This window comes from Oryza glaberrima, chromosome 4 (genome assembly GCF_000147395.1).
Source record: "Oryza glaberrima chromosome 4, OglaRS2, whole genome shotgun sequence".
Classification (NCBI taxonomy): domain Eukaryota; kingdom Viridiplantae; phylum Streptophyta; class Magnoliopsida; order Poales; family Poaceae; genus Oryza; species Oryza glaberrima.
Genome location: NC_068329.1, coordinates 21,649,092 through 21,664,734, shown reverse-complemented (window position 1 = coordinate 21,664,734; position 15,643 = coordinate 21,649,092). Strand labels below are relative to the sequence as shown.

At 43.9% G+C, this 15,643-nt stretch overlaps 1 protein-coding gene and 1 long non-coding RNA gene across 2 annotated transcripts; both read left to right on the top strand.

Annotated features, from left to right (window-relative positions):
* Nucleotides 1-2,074: 2,074 nt before the first annotated feature.
* On the top strand, nt 2,075-5,091 carry LOC127770896 (uncharacterized). Its single transcript, XR_008017044.1, has 4 exons — nt 2,075-2,426; nt 3,477-3,554; nt 3,630-3,921; nt 4,615-5,091. It is a non-coding gene; the product is annotated as an uncharacterized LOC127770896 (long non-coding RNA).
* A 5,564-nt stretch (nt 5,092-10,655) lies between these two features.
* Nucleotides 10,656-11,821, top strand: LOC127770888 (chitinase 5). The gene is made up of 2 exons (XM_052296661.1): nt 10,656-11,148; nt 11,237-11,821. Exons 1-2 carry the CDS (start codon nt 10,689-10,691, stop codon nt 11,641-11,643), a joined length of 867 nt encoding a protein of 288 aa, XP_052152621.1. The 5' UTR covers nt 10,656-10,688; the 3' UTR covers nt 11,644-11,821.
* The last annotated feature ends 3,822 nt before the right edge of the window (nt 11,822-15,643 follow it).

The following is a 15,643-nucleotide window of genomic DNA, read 5'->3' as shown; positions in this document are numbered from 1 at the left end:
AAGTCCCCCCCCTCTTACTAGGCTTGGACCTCCTTTTATATCTCAAGGGGTTACCACGTAGGCCCAACACCCTAACTTCGTCGAGAAGTATTACAATCTTTGCATTAGATGCATATCTTGTTCCTTAACTTGGAAGCCACATACACGTCGCCTCGGTCGTGGGGCCTACCACACCATGCCGCCTGACACGGGGGGCGCCCATGTCATTCACCATTTAATGGGTGAAGACTTCTGGGCTCCTATTACACTAGGAAACGGGAGCCTAGCTTTGACCAGAGCGGGAGGACCGACTCCGGCTGGGATAAGAGGATGAGAACCTCTCACCATCATTATTTGATGGGATATGTCAGGCTGCACGCCGCTTGACACACGAGCAGCGCACAGGCGCACTACCCAGTCCCATCGGTCATTCGACCGGTCACAGACCGGTTGAGTACACCGCACGCCGCATTAAATGCAGCGTGGCGTGACTGCTCGGGTCGCCATAAATGCGGGTAGGTGGGCACCTGTAGGCGGACACCTAACCCACCGTACGTGGTGACCTAGAGAGGGGGTCGGGGGAGCCCGACCCCTAGTCACAGGAGGGGGCGGTCGCCGCCTGACTTCGGGCCCGTTCCCCCCTCGGGGGAGCGCCACGTGGCATTGGGGGGCAGCCTCCTTCGTCCAATCTCTGGGAGGGAGTGGCCGCCGCCCCACCTCGGGCCCGACCCCCCTCGGGGGAGGGCCACATGGCATTGGGGGGCAGCCTCCTCCGACTAGTCTTTAGGAAGGAGTGGCCGACACCTCACCTCGGGCCTCACTCCCCTCAGGGGAGGGCCACGTGGCATTGGGGGACAGTCTCCTCCGACTAGTCTTTGGGAGGGAGTGGCCGCCGCCCCACCTCGGGTCCGACCCCTCTCCAGGGAGGGCCACGTGGCATTGAGGGCAGCCTCCTCCGTCTAGTCTTTGGGAAAGAGTGGCCCTCACCCCACCTCGGGTCTCACTCCCCTCGGGGGAGGGCCACGTGGCATTGGGGGGCAGCCTCCTCCCTCTAAACACGATACCCCTCGGCCCATATCACCGACAACATTACTTTCCTATTTTAGTAAACTAGCACAATGCCCGTGCGTCGCACCGGCTGATGGTGGGGTGACTGAAATTTGGTCTTAATGATTTATCAAAGCATGATCATAAGCATCGGCGATGTGTACGGTGACCAAAAGTCGTGTTATTCTTGACAATTAATTTGCTTTATATTTACGGGGTGTGGATGATGCTTTTGACATGTGGGCCCGATGGTTGCAGCATAGGATGAACAAATGGTGAAACCACATATAGAATTTTGTTTGACGAATGAAAATATTTATATACTTTTAAGTAGATAAGCCTAACATAATGAGTTAACTATTTTTTAGGACGGAGGGAGTACATGTGTTCTACTATGTATGTATGTGAAAATGCAGTGAAGTTCCGGTTGATTTTGGGGAGTTTTTATTGCTAAAAAAGAGCCTGTGTGTTGCAACGAAAAAAAAACTAATGTTATGATAATGATTATAGTTATTTTATAAGGTTAGGGATGTGATTGATCCATATATGGTGGAGGTTAGCAATGAAGAAAACCATAACAACAAGAACGGAGCCAACAACAATGTGTTCCCGATAGAGAAAAAACGACAACGACAAGCTTTGATGGTGAACATGACTGGATGAGTGGGTCAAAACATGTTCCCATATAGGAGGATTCCATTTTCCTTGAACGCGCAGGAAAAACGAAAGATGGAGAAAAAACAACTTCCTCTTAGTGGTACAACATAAGTAAAAATCTATTTCTTAATGTCGTAAGACAATATTTTTATTTATGATGTCAAGAATTAAAAAATAATATCACTCGTATGTGCGTGTAAATTAGTTCGGTGGATTAGCACAATGTAAAAAAACTTGACAGCAATTAATAACTGTGTTGTAGTCGTATTTTTTTAAAAAAATAATCCGAATACCTAAATTACCCAGGAGAGAAAATATCGGTTTGCCTGTTCAGAGACCAGCCTTATCTCTCTTTCGTTTTCTCTCCCCTCGTTATCTCCTAGTAGTATCTCCTATGTCTTCCAGGCTCTCTCTCTCGTTTACTCTCCCCCACTCTCTCCTCTCTCCCAGTCTCTCTTTCTCTCTCCCTCCTCAACCGGATGCCGTTCTCTCTCCACCTCTCGTCGTCTCTCTGCCCCTGCTCGCGCGGATCCGCTGCCGGCGATGACGGGATGGGCCGAGCCTTCAAGCCATCGTTTCTGCTCGCGTGATCCGCCGTCGACGGCAACGGGAGGGGCGGATCCGGCGACTCTTCCCCTCCCGCATGTGTCCCGTCTTCTCTCCGCCCGCCTCTCGCGCGGATCCGTCGCCAGCGACGACGAGAGGGTTAGATCCGGCGACCTCTTCCCCTCCCGCAACTGCTGGTACACAATATGCTTGATTACTGCTTTTGCTAGTAGTATGTGTGTATGTATAGTTTCAATTATTAAACATGTCCGGAAGTTGATATACTCTTACTGGAGTACGCTATATTATTCACAGGAGTTATTTTTTTTCTTCCTCATTTTCTTGGAAGAATATGGATGCATGTCAGTATGAGAACTGTCAATTGTTCTCTGTGTGATATTGTTGGCCAGACTGGGCTATATACGTACTTTTAGTAACTTTTTGGCTTTTAGAGCTTTGTGGCAAGTAGTACTAATTACATATTGTGATGGTATGTAGATAATGATGATGCTAATTGTGCATAAGCTTCATCTACGCACCTATAAATGACAAAATCTAAGCCAAATATATAGCATGCTTCACCAGTAGTCATCATGGAGAACCATATGTGCTTTTGGATTTTCTTTTAAATCGACATGATCGTCATCAATCGACCTGTAAAAGTAAAAATGAACTGTAGTCTCTTGTTGGGAGCTGTTGGACATGCATAGACATAGTGATCAGCATATATAAATATCCTATTTATAGGATTATATGCTATGCTTAAGAGGGTTCTCTAATGGTTGGTCAGATTTAATTGTAAAGCTAGAGTACAACCATTCAAATGGATCATATCCGATCAAGGTGTTTAAAAGTGTGCACACAAATTATGTCGGCCTAGGAAAAACAGGGCCAGGTCCCTAGCTATATTATTTAACATTTCCTATCATTAATCAGACCATCAACCCACTTGTTTGGTGAAAAGTTTGATGACTAAATTCAGTACATGCTTTTAAATCATTAGGTGTAGTAACCTAGTACTTAAGTCTAGTTTAAGGTAGTATTAGGTGTATTATTGCTGAATTCTCACTGTAAACACCAATTCATCTAATCACTCCTAATGCATTACAGTGATCTTTTAGGCATTTGCTCACCTTTTGCATTCCATGTGACAGTGCAAATATGTAGACCATTCTGTACTTTTCAGCACCAAATTGTGCTTGTTGTGAACCTTTGTTGCTCTTGCATGTTTTGATTCTGGGAGCAAGGCCTTGGAGCTGCATGGATCGAGGGATGAGAGCAACGTCTCCTCTTCTTCCCCTTCTTCCTCCTCACCCGACCATCAGGTCAGTGAATGAAATCTTGTTCTTTATTTGTTTCGTGTTCCTTTAGAATTCTCTTATGCTGTGCTTGCTATCCAGGAAATCAATCCTGTGGTTTTTTGAACTGTTGTACTGGAGATTGATGTCAACGTGATAATCACTGACTACTACATGCCTGGCATGACAGTATGATCTACTGAAGAGGGTGAAGGTAAGTTTTGTTTGCATTGAATTTATTCTTATCCTGTGAGCATTCATAAATCTTGGGTCCTTTGTTGCTGGAAGTGGAGTAAAATTTGCTCCTCATTTTGGGGGTACAAGTGTCATCTTCATTGAAGGACATACCAGTTGTGATAATTTCTTCTGAGAATGTGCCTGCAATGATCAACAGGTGAGCTGAAAGTTCCATCTGAGTTGTCTCCTTGTTTTATCTTATCTTGGAAATTATTGTTGTTGGTCCATGAGGCGTGCTCTTACAAATCTACCAAGGCCCCTGCTTTTATGATGATTGGTTTTATTTTAAGTTCATGCGATTGGTATGCATTGCTGAGGAAGAAAACGAAAAATATGTTTTTCCTACCGTTTTTGGTGCCTTCATGGATCTGATTTTAACAGCAATTAACATGGTACATACTCCATATGTGAGACATAGGGTTGGGGAACAGAAGGATTGCAGATCTGATTTCATCTTTGATTTGTAGTACTGAATATTTTCTGAAACTCTGTGGTCACATATGAATGCAACAGAAATTGATCTTGATTAAGTAGTAGTTCATGTTATATATACTGATTCAATGAGTATGGCATAACATATTTGAATCTCATAAATCTAATGAAATTGAAACTGCATTTAGGGTTGAGTTCAATGATAACCTGGGGTTGGGGAACATAAGGATTGCAGATCTGATTTCATCTTTGATTTGTAGTATTGAATATTTTCTGAAACTCTGTGGTCACATATGATGATATGAATGCAACAGAAACTGATCTTGATTAAGTAGTATTTCTTGTTATACTGTTTGGAAGAGTATCACATTAACATATTTGAATCTCATAAATCTAATGAAATTGAAACTGCATTTAGGGTTGACTTCAATGATAACCTGGAGATAATGATTGGAGGTGATTTGATGCCCTACAGGAAGAGACATGCGATCTGTATTTTCTTGTGTGCTTCTATTATTTCTATCCCTTCTAATAATAATATTGTATGTCTTGCTGGCTTGCAAGAGAAATATGTAAAATCATGTTAGTGGGAGTGCTAAAAATAGTGGAAAAAAAGGCGGGACAATCAGACTGCTGGACGGATAGAAAAGGAAAAGAAAAGCGACCGAACTCCTGAACGGAAAGAAAAGGGAAAGAAAAGCTCCTACCGGACTAATGGACTGCGATCTTTTTATTGCCTCATTGAAAGGTGGCTTGATGTCTTAGAGGAAGAGCCTTGTCTGCTTCTATCATTTATATTGCTTGTAATGTAATGTCATGTAATATTAATAGCGTGACTCAACATAAAATCGGGATAAAATTGGAGTAGGAATCGGTGCAGGGGCTCTTTTTAGTAGATGCGTTCTTTTTTAATTTGGGCTTGTGGGCTTAATCTGGTAAATTTGAGTAGGAATCGGTATGGGATTTTTTTTTCGTGTGATACGCGCAAACTGGAGGAGCGGTGGGAAAACGGAAAACACGGTGTGAAAAGGGTTACGGATGGAAAAATGGGGTTACGGACGAAAAAAAAGGTGTGGGGTGAAAGATGTGACGACTGGAAAAATACAAATATTTATATTAGTTATTATAGATTTATGCACCTAAAGTTTATACATCTCAAGTTTACACATCAAAAGTTGTTTACACATCAAAAGTTTAGAGACCAAAAGTTTATATATCCGATTTAAATTTAAATTTGACTTCAAATATTTTTTTATATATAATATTTCTATATATCTAAAGTTTATACACCTAAAGTTTATAGTCAAAAGTTTATATACCCGATTTAAATTTGAATTTGAATTATATATGATTCAAATTTGAATTTAAATTATATCCGATTCAAATTTGAATTTGAATTATATTTTCTATATACATCTAAAGTTTATACACCTAAAGTTTATAGATCCAAAGTTTATAGAACTAAAGTTTATATACCTGATTCAAATTTGAATTTGAATTCAAATATTTTCTACATACATCTAAAGTATATACACCTAAAGTTTATAGATCCAAAATTTATAATTCAAAAGTTTACATACCCGATTCAAATTTGAATTTGAATTTAAATTTAAATTTAAATTTGAAAATTTAAATTGAATACAAATTCAAATTTGAATTTAAATTTTTTATATATATAGTATTTCTATACATAAATTTTTCTAACTATTTCTTTTTTTTAAAAATTTTTTGGTTTAATGCAGTAGGAAGAGAAGAAGGAGAGGAGGAAGGGAAGTAGTGGGAGGACTGGGGTTGCGTACTGGGGAGGCGGGGGGATGCGATCGCTGGGCGATGGATCGCCCATTAGCCGCCACTCAAACCGTGAGGTATGTAAGAACTAAGATCGGCTTTGATGCCACATGCTCATATCTAACCAGAAGCATAAATATGGGCTTGATGCAATCGTTGTTTTGGACATTGGGCCGTTTGGGGTGTCACACTTTTAAGGGCATCCCTGCCAAGTTCATCCAAGGATACTAGGCTTCTCAATATGGGCCTTCGCCTTGGGCCCAAGACCCATATCGTGGACGTAATCCTAGTATGGACTTGAGAGTTCAGCTTCCAGTTTCAGAGGTAGCCCGAGTGCCCGACAGTCTTCAGAGTTCAGACTTCAATCCATGGCCGTTCATGAGTTCTTCCAACTCGGTGCGTGGTTCACGGCCAACTCTCAACACTGGGTCGAGTGTTGAATGTCGCAACCTAATCCACATGCACGTAGTCACGTACTCCCTCCGTCCCAGAAAGAACCGATTTCTGGGGCGGAGACGTTGTCCCAGTAAAAATCAAACTCTGCGCAGAAAACAAGAAAAACGCTTAATTAGTTGCATGGGTCGTCGAGAAGGATCGTGTTCACACGAGCTTTTCAGCTTTTCTTTACTCCACGCCTCTACCCATCTGCTAGTATCTGTCAGCCTTATGTCATCTCATCTGTACTTCACAAGGACAGTTTGGTCTTCGGGTGCTTGTACTAAATTTGTCTCGGGCTTCCAGGAATCGTCTCTTTACGGGACGGAGGGAGTACGTCTTCTCTCCGTCATTCTTGTCAATTGGACGTGGAAGTCATTGTTTCTGACCGAACAATCTTTTTTATTGTTGAATAGTAGTACAATACGAAGGGCCAACATAAATCCTCACATGCCATGCCAGCTAGCTGACACAAGAGTCATTCGTATATGGAACTATGGCATACTATTCAATACTCCCTCCGTCCAAAAAAAAAAAAAAAGTAAACCGCAGGTTTTCGTACTACGTTGGACACAGAAAACAGGATTTGTCTTTTTTTTTAAACGGAGGGAGTAAACCTTTGAAGGAACATTCTCTCGTGGTATACATGTTACTCAAATAATTATAAACACAACTGAAAAAAAATTTAACAAGATATATTAATATATGATAAATCACTCTATAAACATGCAATGTTAAATTTAACTTTTATGGGTATGTTTGGCTGCCTATTTTACGGTTGCTGACGTAGCTGACACCAACAATGCCTCACGCACACGGCGCAGCCGCAACCAGGTTACCGCACAGGTTATATATATTGGAACGAAAAAATAAATTTGACTGAATATACATCAACTAGTTTTTTTTTACAATTTGTAATAGTTGAATTAACTTTTATGTTTATGGAGTAATATATCGCATGAAATTAAATCACAGAGATAAAATAATTCTAGAGATAAATCTATTTTTACTTATTATGTACTACAAATCTTTCTCTGAGACGATCAATCTTTTATCTTTATCTTTATACCTATAATAAAAGTTTAAGATGTTTTTGCCACAAATTTCCGTACGTCATCCCTGGTTGTGTTCGTATCCGTATTAGTTCATCGCATACGCTGGCCAATGCACAGAAGAATCAGAGATCGATTCAAAATCCTAATCGCGTACGGCGGGCAAATCACAAAATCAAAGATAGATTAAAAGCCCAATCAAGCAATCATCACTTTCAAATATAAGAACTACACCAACCGATAATCCCAGAAAAAGAAAAGGAATAAAATTCGCACAAATCCATTACGCATCGAGCCGATGCATCGAGCAATTTCACTTTCACTTCAAGAACACAACATGAACACAAAAGATGAACACAGGAACACACATGAACACAAGATTTTTGCTTCCGCTCCCGTTCGCCGCCGCCGGGCCGTCGCCTTCCCTCCGCCACCGCCCGCCTCCCCTCCGGCCGGGTCGCCGCTCCCGGCTAGATCTGGCGGAGGGGAGGCGCCGCCGCCGCCCCCGCCTCCCCTTCTGCGGAGGGCGCCACCGCTGGGACGTCGCCTTCCCTCCCGCCGCCGCCACCGACGCGCGAGAAAGGCGAGGGGAGGGTGAGAGAGAGCCGAGGGGAGAAGAAGAGAAGAAAGAGAGGAGACGACGAGCCCCTACCTGCGCTACCGCTAGGTTGCGCTCATCTGGAGAGAGAGCCGAGGAGAGAAGGGGAGGGGAGGAGCAGTGGAGATGGAGAGAGAGCCGAGGAGAGAAGGGGAGGGGAGGAGCAGTGGAGATGGAGAGGGAGAGAAGAGAAGGAAGCGATAAGGAGAGAGAGAGACTGGACGCGTGTGGCTCTTATCCATCCACAAGACGCCATCACGGTTGGGAAAAAAACTCGGTATGTTCTGGTTCCACCAAAATAAACTGGCCCCACCACTTCTTTGTAAATTGCTAAAATGACACTTTTTTTTACAGTGCTGGGGCGGTGAAACGTCCAGTTTTTTGGACGGGTGCGTTCGATCTACACAATTGAAATCGTTTTTCGCACGCACGCTTTCCAAACTATTAAACGGTGTATTGTTTGTAAAATTTTTCTATAGGAAAGTTACTTTAAAAAATTATATTAATCCATTTTTTAACTTTAAATAGTTAATACTCAACTAATCATGTGCTAATGGCTCACATCATTTTACGTATCTTCTCAATCTTCTCTTTTCCACCCCTCTCAAACACTCTCCCATCTCAAACACTCCTGGCCTCCGTAGCCTGCGTTCAACACTCTCCTTTCTCAAAACTTATGTTGTTCAATTTTTCCGCGCACGTTCCCCGATCAATTAAACACTGTATTTTTTTAGAAAGTCTATAGAATTTTTTAAGAAAAAATCGTAATAATGCATTTTATTAAATGATGCTTTTTAAAAAGAATCTATATATTTTAAAAAAAATCGAAATAATACATTTTTCAGGTTTTTAGGATAATACTTAATTACTCATGCGCTAATGAGCCACATTGTTTTTCGTGCGGGAGGAATTAGTTACGAACCCAAGGGTTCGATGTTCGGGATTCATTGTTCATAACTTTATCTCTCTTATTTTTCGGGCGCACGCTCAAACAGCTAAACGGTATTTTTTAAAAAAAATATGAAGGGAAATTGTTTTAACAAAATAATATTAATTTATGTTAAAAGTTTTTTAACTAATACTTAATTAATCATGCGACTGGATAGGAGGGCCCCTCCTCCCGAATATAACCTTAGTTGCTTTGCATTCATGCTGCCGCTCGCCGCCGTGCAACTCCGTGTGTAGATCTGTAGAGAGGACTAAAGATAGATGAGGTAAAAAGGTTGACCGTGTGGAGAGGATAGAAATAAGGCTCATAACCAATACGTATACATTTTAGAGTGGATAAAGAAAAAGAGAAACAAATGCCATATTCAACTATTTATCCACCACAGTCTATATATAATTGAAATTGTTTTTAACCCGTTGCAACGCACGGGCATTTTTTCCAGTATAATACAATGGAATAGAGCATATTATTACGGTTACTCCTATATTCAATATTTTCCACACTCCTCTGGAACTACAGAGCTCGGACGACGGGCATGAGTTTGGACAGATTTGGCTGATAAACACGAACACTTCGGCGGCAGAGGGATGGGCAGCAACTATCTGGCATGGTGGCCTCCCATTGCGACCACTTTCTCTTCTCTTCGGACGATAGCAAGCTTCAGCCCTCTCGATCTCGAGCTCACCGACCCCTATTCTCTGACATGTGGGCTACCGTCATCTCCTTTTTTTTTCCATGTTACTAGCACATGGGCCCCCACAAACTTCTCTTAATTCTTTTTAGCACTACGTCAATACAGGTTAACCAAGTTAGCATGCCACGTCAGAAAAAAAAAACGTTGACTATAATATCATGTAAGGACCATATAGGACAAAACCTATTCAAACCATCCTGCGGAGAGCAAAAATAAGCCAGTTTTAATAGTTTAGGGAGCTTCTATATCTAGTTTTGTGATTTAGTTTTGTGATTCAGGGGTGTGAATCAGACTCGGGTAAGAGAGGCGATATGCCCTATCATGCCGTGACAGCTCAAGGCCCAAATTCACGGAGCTGATCCATAATGAACTTCAGAGTTCAAACTTTTCAGAGATCCCCAGACATTCCTCTGGTTTTCCGACGTTCATGAGTTCGTCCAAGTTTGGAACGTTGTATGCCGCAAACCAACCTCTCAACGATCACGTACGTAGTACGTCTTCTTGTGGTTTTTTTTTGTCAATTGAACGTGGAAGTCTTGTTTCTGGACTGATCGTTCTAGTCGATTGTTGAATACGAAGGCCACCATAAATCTTCACATGCTAGCTTGCTGACACACTGTGATTCATATGGCCAATATACAGCGAGCGGATAGTGGCATTAAACCGCGGCTTCGCGTGGAATTCCACCGGATAGGAAGGTACCGGGTCGCAGACTTTCAACCTCTCTCCATTATGGCGGCGCACGCGCGGTTCCCTTCTGCCGCAGCAACCGCAGCGCGCACGCTAGTGTCCTAGGACTCCACAAGTATTGGGATATGCTAAAATTCTCGATTAGTTTGGCAAGTCGCACAAGTACACCACAAGTACACGACGGATGTCTCGTATGTAGAGAAGACGCTGGCGCTCGTTTTATAAAAGCCGGGCTGGTGATCATGATATCTAATCAACCATCACCTCTTTCACACCATATCCTATAATGGCGAACTCACCGACGCCGACAATGCTGGCGTTCCTGGCTCTTGGGCTAGCGCTCCTCCTCTCCGCCACCGGCCAGGCGAGCGCGCAGAACTGCGGCTGCCAGTCGAACATGTGCTGCAGCAAATGGGGGTACTGCGGCACGGGCAAGGACTACTGCGGAGATGGGTGCCGCTCTGGCCCGTGCTACGGCGGCGGCGGTGGTGGAGGAGGAGGAGGCGGAGGTGGTGGAGGCGGAGGCGGAGGCAGCGGCGTGTCTGTAGAGAGCGTGGTCACCGAGGCGTTCTTCAATGGGATCAAGAACCAGGCCCCGAACGGTTGCGCCGGCAAGAACTTTTACACACGACAGTCGTTTCTTAACGCTGCCCACTCCTACTCGGGCTTCGCCAGGGACCGCACCAACGATGACTCCAAGCGTGAGATCGCTGCCTTCTTTGCCCACGTCACTCATGAGACCGGACGTAAGGAAAATATTTAATTACATACTCCTGGTATTTGTACATATATGCATGTAACTAATGAGGATGATAAATGATAATGCACTCGCAGATATGTGCTACATCAACGAGATAAACGGGGCGAGCATGGACTACTGCGACAAGAACAACAAGCAGTGGCCGTGCCAGCCGGGGAAGAAGTACTACGGGCGCGGGCCGCTGCAGATCTCGTGGAACTACAACTACGGGCCTGCGGGGCAGAACATCGGGTTCGACGGGCTGAGGGACCCGGACAGGGTGGCGCAGGACCCGACGATCTCCTTCAAGACGGCGCTCTGGTTCTGGATGAACAATGTGCACCAGGTGATGTCGCAGGGGTTCGGCGCCACCATCCGGGCCATCAACGGTGCGCTCGAGTGCAACGGCAAGAACCCCGGCGCCGTCAACGCAAGGGTAAACTACTACAAAGACTACTGCCGCCAATTCGGCGTTGACCCGGGTGGCAACCTTTACTGTTGAGTTACATGCACACATGCTGCGCGGCTCATCGATCAGGACTGAATAATAAACAAAGTAATAACGAATAAAACGTTTGGTGTGTACGTACATTGCATGCATGTACGGTACATGTTGCAAGTGACGTCAAGAGTTTGGTACGGATAAATATGAAAAATAAAATGTTGGGATCAGGATTAAATGATGAGCATAGAGTACACTACTATGAAAAGCATTATCGCAAGCGGCCGAAAAGGGTCTTCGCAGGCGGGGCGACCGTCTGCCTGTAAGCCAACGACTATGAAGATCGCCGATCTTCACAGGCGGGGCGGCCGTCCGCCTGTGAAGATAATTTTCGCAGGCGGACGTTGGCTAGTCCGGTCCGCCTGCGAAAATAGGAATCGGCCGCCTGAAAAAAAAAACTTCCACATGCGAAGATAGGTAGAAAATATTGAAATTTAATAATAATTTGTCCGTAAATTACTTTTAAATTATTTAATAGACATTCTTGCAGGTAGATTATTATGTACATATATTGGAAGATTATCAAGCATTTGGTACTGAGAAATCTATATATATTGCATAAATCAAAAGTGTTGCCAAAATATATATATTACAATATTTTTTTACATTGTCACTTCAAATAACGTCATCTAGTTACATTATGGCATAGCAGTGTTCCACTCCCGAAGATCCTTGAATTCGTCACTTGTCGCTGGGACACCCTATGGGTCGAAGAAATCTCCTTTCACATGACAGCACTCATGGTGGATGAAGTGACACAGATCACGCTGGACATTTAGGATACCTGTATCGTCAAAGCTTGTTCGACATTCTAATCTTGGCAACTGCATGCATTGAAGTTAATCAATATATTAGTATCATAAATATGTGAAGCTGTCTAGTACATAGTATAGAGACTTACATCCTCCGCGTTAGTCCTGTACCGTCCATTAACCCTAAGGAATTCACACGCATAATATCCGCAAAGGACCGTTCCTCGCGGTTGCTTGTGACACTTCAGGACATATCATAGAAAAAAGTAGTTAAAATTTGCAATTAGTGAATCAATTGAAATACATTAAGTGAGTGGAGTATTACCGGCCAATAGGTACGTACTAACAGCTTCTCCCTTGTTTGGGTCTGTTCTCCACCCTTGAACTTGTAGTATTGGTATGCACTGTATGGATGTCGTACCGTTTCACAGTAAGGAGGATATTTATTTATAATACATTCATATACAAATGCAAGAGTCATAATCACTTACTACTGTAAGATTATTAGAAATTCTTTATATTGCTTGTGACTGTAATCGAGAGGGTCCAAGACTACCACGGTTCCGTCTTTAGGGTGGATGAGTAAACAGATATAATGATCACTACATATTAACAACAGTATAGTTAGTTAGTACCAGCTAAAATAAGACATATGTATACAAGATAAATGTACTGGACTTACTTAAAATTATAAGCGGCCATGACGACTCTCTTATTTTGAAAGTGCAAGAAGGCTCGTCCAATGTACTGTGCGACAGTAATCAATTTCTCCTTGTGCAAGCCCTTCTTGTATTCTGCTATCTCTTTTGGATTCTTGCCCTTCAGCTGGTCAGACCCTGGTGCTAGCCTCACTGTATGCTGTGTTTGGCAGATCCGAGTTGGATCCAAGAAGCCGATGTGTTCTTTTTTCTTCTTAGCATCCATGTATTGCATCCTACAGAAGAAGTTTGTTAGTAACAATCACATGGATTTGTATTATACATATTTTTCATCTAATTAATTAAAACTCATACTCACATGCACCAAACACCGACGTAGTTGACGTCCATCTTATCCCGATGATATATGGCGTGGAGATCTGAGAAATCTAGCCATACGTAACCTTCTTCGCCGAAACAATCTACCGGTGATCGAGCTGTTATATTGCCCAAGCCTTTCTTGCTGGCCTCCATGTAGAAGGTATGTAACCTTCTCATCTCCCATGGTCCTTCTTTCAGTGCCCATTCCGGCAAGAATGCTTTCCCATGTTCGTACTTTTCCAGGCAATCATCGATTGCGAAGTATGTTGGCCCGGCTAGTTTAGCAGCCTTCTGGGGGTCGTAATCTCTGAGCTTGGCATGTTCCTTACCCCCTCTGAAGACGGTTACCATGAACTTCTCCTTGTTCTCATCTTTGGACTTGGAGTCGTGGCTCCTAAGCACTCGTGGCACCTCAGAACTGGTAGTGGCCTTCTCAGGGACCGTGGTCTTTCGCAGGAGAAGGGTCTTCAAATATTTCTGGCTCCGTACCGTCCCATTCCAATCCTGGTACTTCTTCTATTTCTGACCCGACTGATGCCACAAATTGCACCTCTGGTTTTGCCACTGTAATCTCCATGGGCACATCCGGCACCGGAATCTCCATGGCTGCCTCCGGCGGTGCAATCTCCATGGCTGCCTCCGGCAATGCAATCTCCGGTAGCACTTCCGGCACTGGATTTTCCTTTTGCATCTCGGGTTCCTCCGCCTTATCAGTCACCTTCCTCTTAGGAGGTCCCGGAGGTTTTCCCAACCCCGGTTTAGGCACCACAGGTTTTTGTGTGGCGTCGGTGCCCAATCCAAAGGATATGTCATTCTTGTGCCAGAGAATTACAAGATCGCCGCATCCCCAAGTACGGATACACCATCTGCAGTCTGCAGTCGGGAAGTCAATGTCGTAGGACTCAAACCCTTCGTGGACCACTTGCGGCTGCACCTTGACATACGCATCGGGTATGAACTCTTCATAGTATGTTCTCCCAGGGATAACAATGGTTGTAGCGGCTTCAAGAGTTTTCCCGGAGCGTCCAATAGGAACGTGCAATCTGCAGGGTGTATTCTCCTTGAGGTCATCGAAGGGGTAATCTGGCTTAGGTCTTTGGTTTCGGGGCGAGGCAAAAGCATGTGCTTGACGCAGAAATCCATCATTTGCCTTTCAAACTCTGCAGCCCCTTCGTCTCTAAGTTTATCCTTGTACGCTTCACGCTTCTTGTCGGGGTCATTTTTGAACCCTTCCTTCCAACTCATCTTGCTCGACACACCTCGAACCCTTCCCCCATGCTCAGGAGTACCCAGCGCCGTACTTAGCACATCTTTCTCCCTTTTAGGCTTGAAAGATCCTTTCTTTTATGAACTGGATAAATTTTCTATTTTATCGGCAACGCTCTGCAGCTCCGGATTTTCAAACGATACTTTTCCTTCATCCGTGATCTTCGGAGTTCTAGCTCTTACCCAGTTCCTTGATCTCTGTGTCCACTCCTCCATTGGTACCAGTTGCCTCTTCTTCCTCATTTCCTCCTCCTCTTTTGTCCACTGCTCCACCTTTGGTGCGTATCCCGCGGAGCCTAAGCGATGAGGAAATTTGTTCTTCTTGGCCAACTCTGCAAACTTTTGGCTCCTTTGAATTTCTTCCGGGGAGTTCTTCGACGTCAGAAAGTCGTCCCACTGATTTGGGGTTATGTTGGCATACGTCGAAAATGGTGTGCGTCCCGTGTTCACAAATTTCTTGTTCAAGATGGTTTTCCAACCACGCCAAGACTTGGCCATTGTTTGCAGTGCACAATTCCTCACTGCTGCCTCTGATCCATCCGGGAACTAGAAGATTTTCTTCAACTCTTTCCATAGGACTTCCTTATCCCCATTCGATACATGATCCCAGTCCTTGACCGTGATGGGGATCTTTTCCCTTACTATTTATGCCACACTGTGAACTGAATTTCGCACTTGTCGTCTTAGGGGCGAGCGGCTCTCCTTTAGGCGAAACATGTGTAACAACATGGAACCATTCATCCTTTCTATTCACGCTTCTCTCGCCCTTCCTTTTCTTCGCTTTTGTTGACCGTTCGCTTTCTTTGTGCCGGTTGTGTTAGCTAGTACGTTGTCGTCTTTCGACGGAACTTTTTTCTTCGGCTGCCGTTTTGATCGCCGTGGCGCCATTTCCTACGAGAAGGTATACATGGAAGTTTCGAATTAGCTCGGGCTAATAGTTATCACGGTGAACATTTTACATAT